At 36.0% G+C, this 858-nt stretch overlaps 1 protein-coding gene across 1 annotated transcript in view; it reads left to right on the forward strand.

Moving 5' to 3' along the window:
• LOC124419648 overlaps nucleotides 1-304 on the forward strand; it is a 25,503-nt gene extending 25,199 nt beyond the window's left edge. Inside the window, exon 4 of the mRNA XM_046949921.1 lies at nucleotides 242-304. Coding sequence (XP_046805877.1) covers nucleotides 242-304 — 63 coding nt within the window. The remainder of the gene's footprint in view (nucleotides 1-241) is intronic.
• The last annotated feature ends 554 nt before the right edge of the window (nucleotides 305-858 follow it).

The raw sequence follows: 858 nt of genomic DNA on the forward strand, positions 1-858 counted from the left end.
TGGTAATAAACAGTTAATACAGATTTGATTCTGTGTGACAAAATCGTTTCGTTGCTGCTTAGAGAAGTTTGAAAATTTTTGACAAAATCTTAAGTAATGATTTTTGTCACATAACTTACAAAGAGGCACCCGAAGGGCTTTGTTATTTTTCTGGTATTATTAGAATTATAATTCGTTTGATTTCCTTCATTAAGTATTCCTACTACTCTGTGTCTTTTTATTAGAAATTGCTCCATTTTAGACCATGATGGCAATATCTAGTTCGTCGTTAGAGATTGCTCCCAAAGAGCGAGGGTCTCACTAGGTAGTTTTGTCGAACAAAGGTTGTTTGTATTTTATTAATCGCTTCAGCGTATTCAGTTTTAGCAGGTGGAATATTGAAAACAGCCTTCAATTGTATATCTACAAGAACCCTTTTGTTTTCGTAGCGTGCTCGTAAAGCACCCCATTCTAACGAAAAACTTTCATTGGTCAATGGATATTTATTGACAATGGAACTTGCTTCACCTTTTGCCTTCCTTCTTAAGTACAATAACTTTTGTACGTCTGGCATTCTTATTTTACTGATGTAAACAGCACTGAACATGTCTCTAAATGAAGGTCACTCTTCATAGTAACCATGAAAGTCAGGTGCATCGCATGGTGGAACGTTGACACCCATATCTGGCGCTTCATAAGTCATGTTTAGTGGATGGTAACTAGATGGATCAAATGCTGAGGAATGAGAAGGACCACTGTCTCTTAGATTGTTTTCAGCGAAAGCTTTGGACATTTTTATAAAATCTATCATCTCAGCTTTGGTCTCTTGATACCTATCCGTACATTCTTCATAAGTGGATTTAGCATTCGCTTTATAAT

This window comes from Lucilia cuprina, chromosome X (genome assembly GCF_022045245.1).
Source record: "Lucilia cuprina isolate Lc7/37 chromosome X, ASM2204524v1, whole genome shotgun sequence".
Taxonomy (NCBI): Eukaryota; Metazoa; Arthropoda; class Insecta; order Diptera; family Calliphoridae; genus Lucilia; species Lucilia cuprina.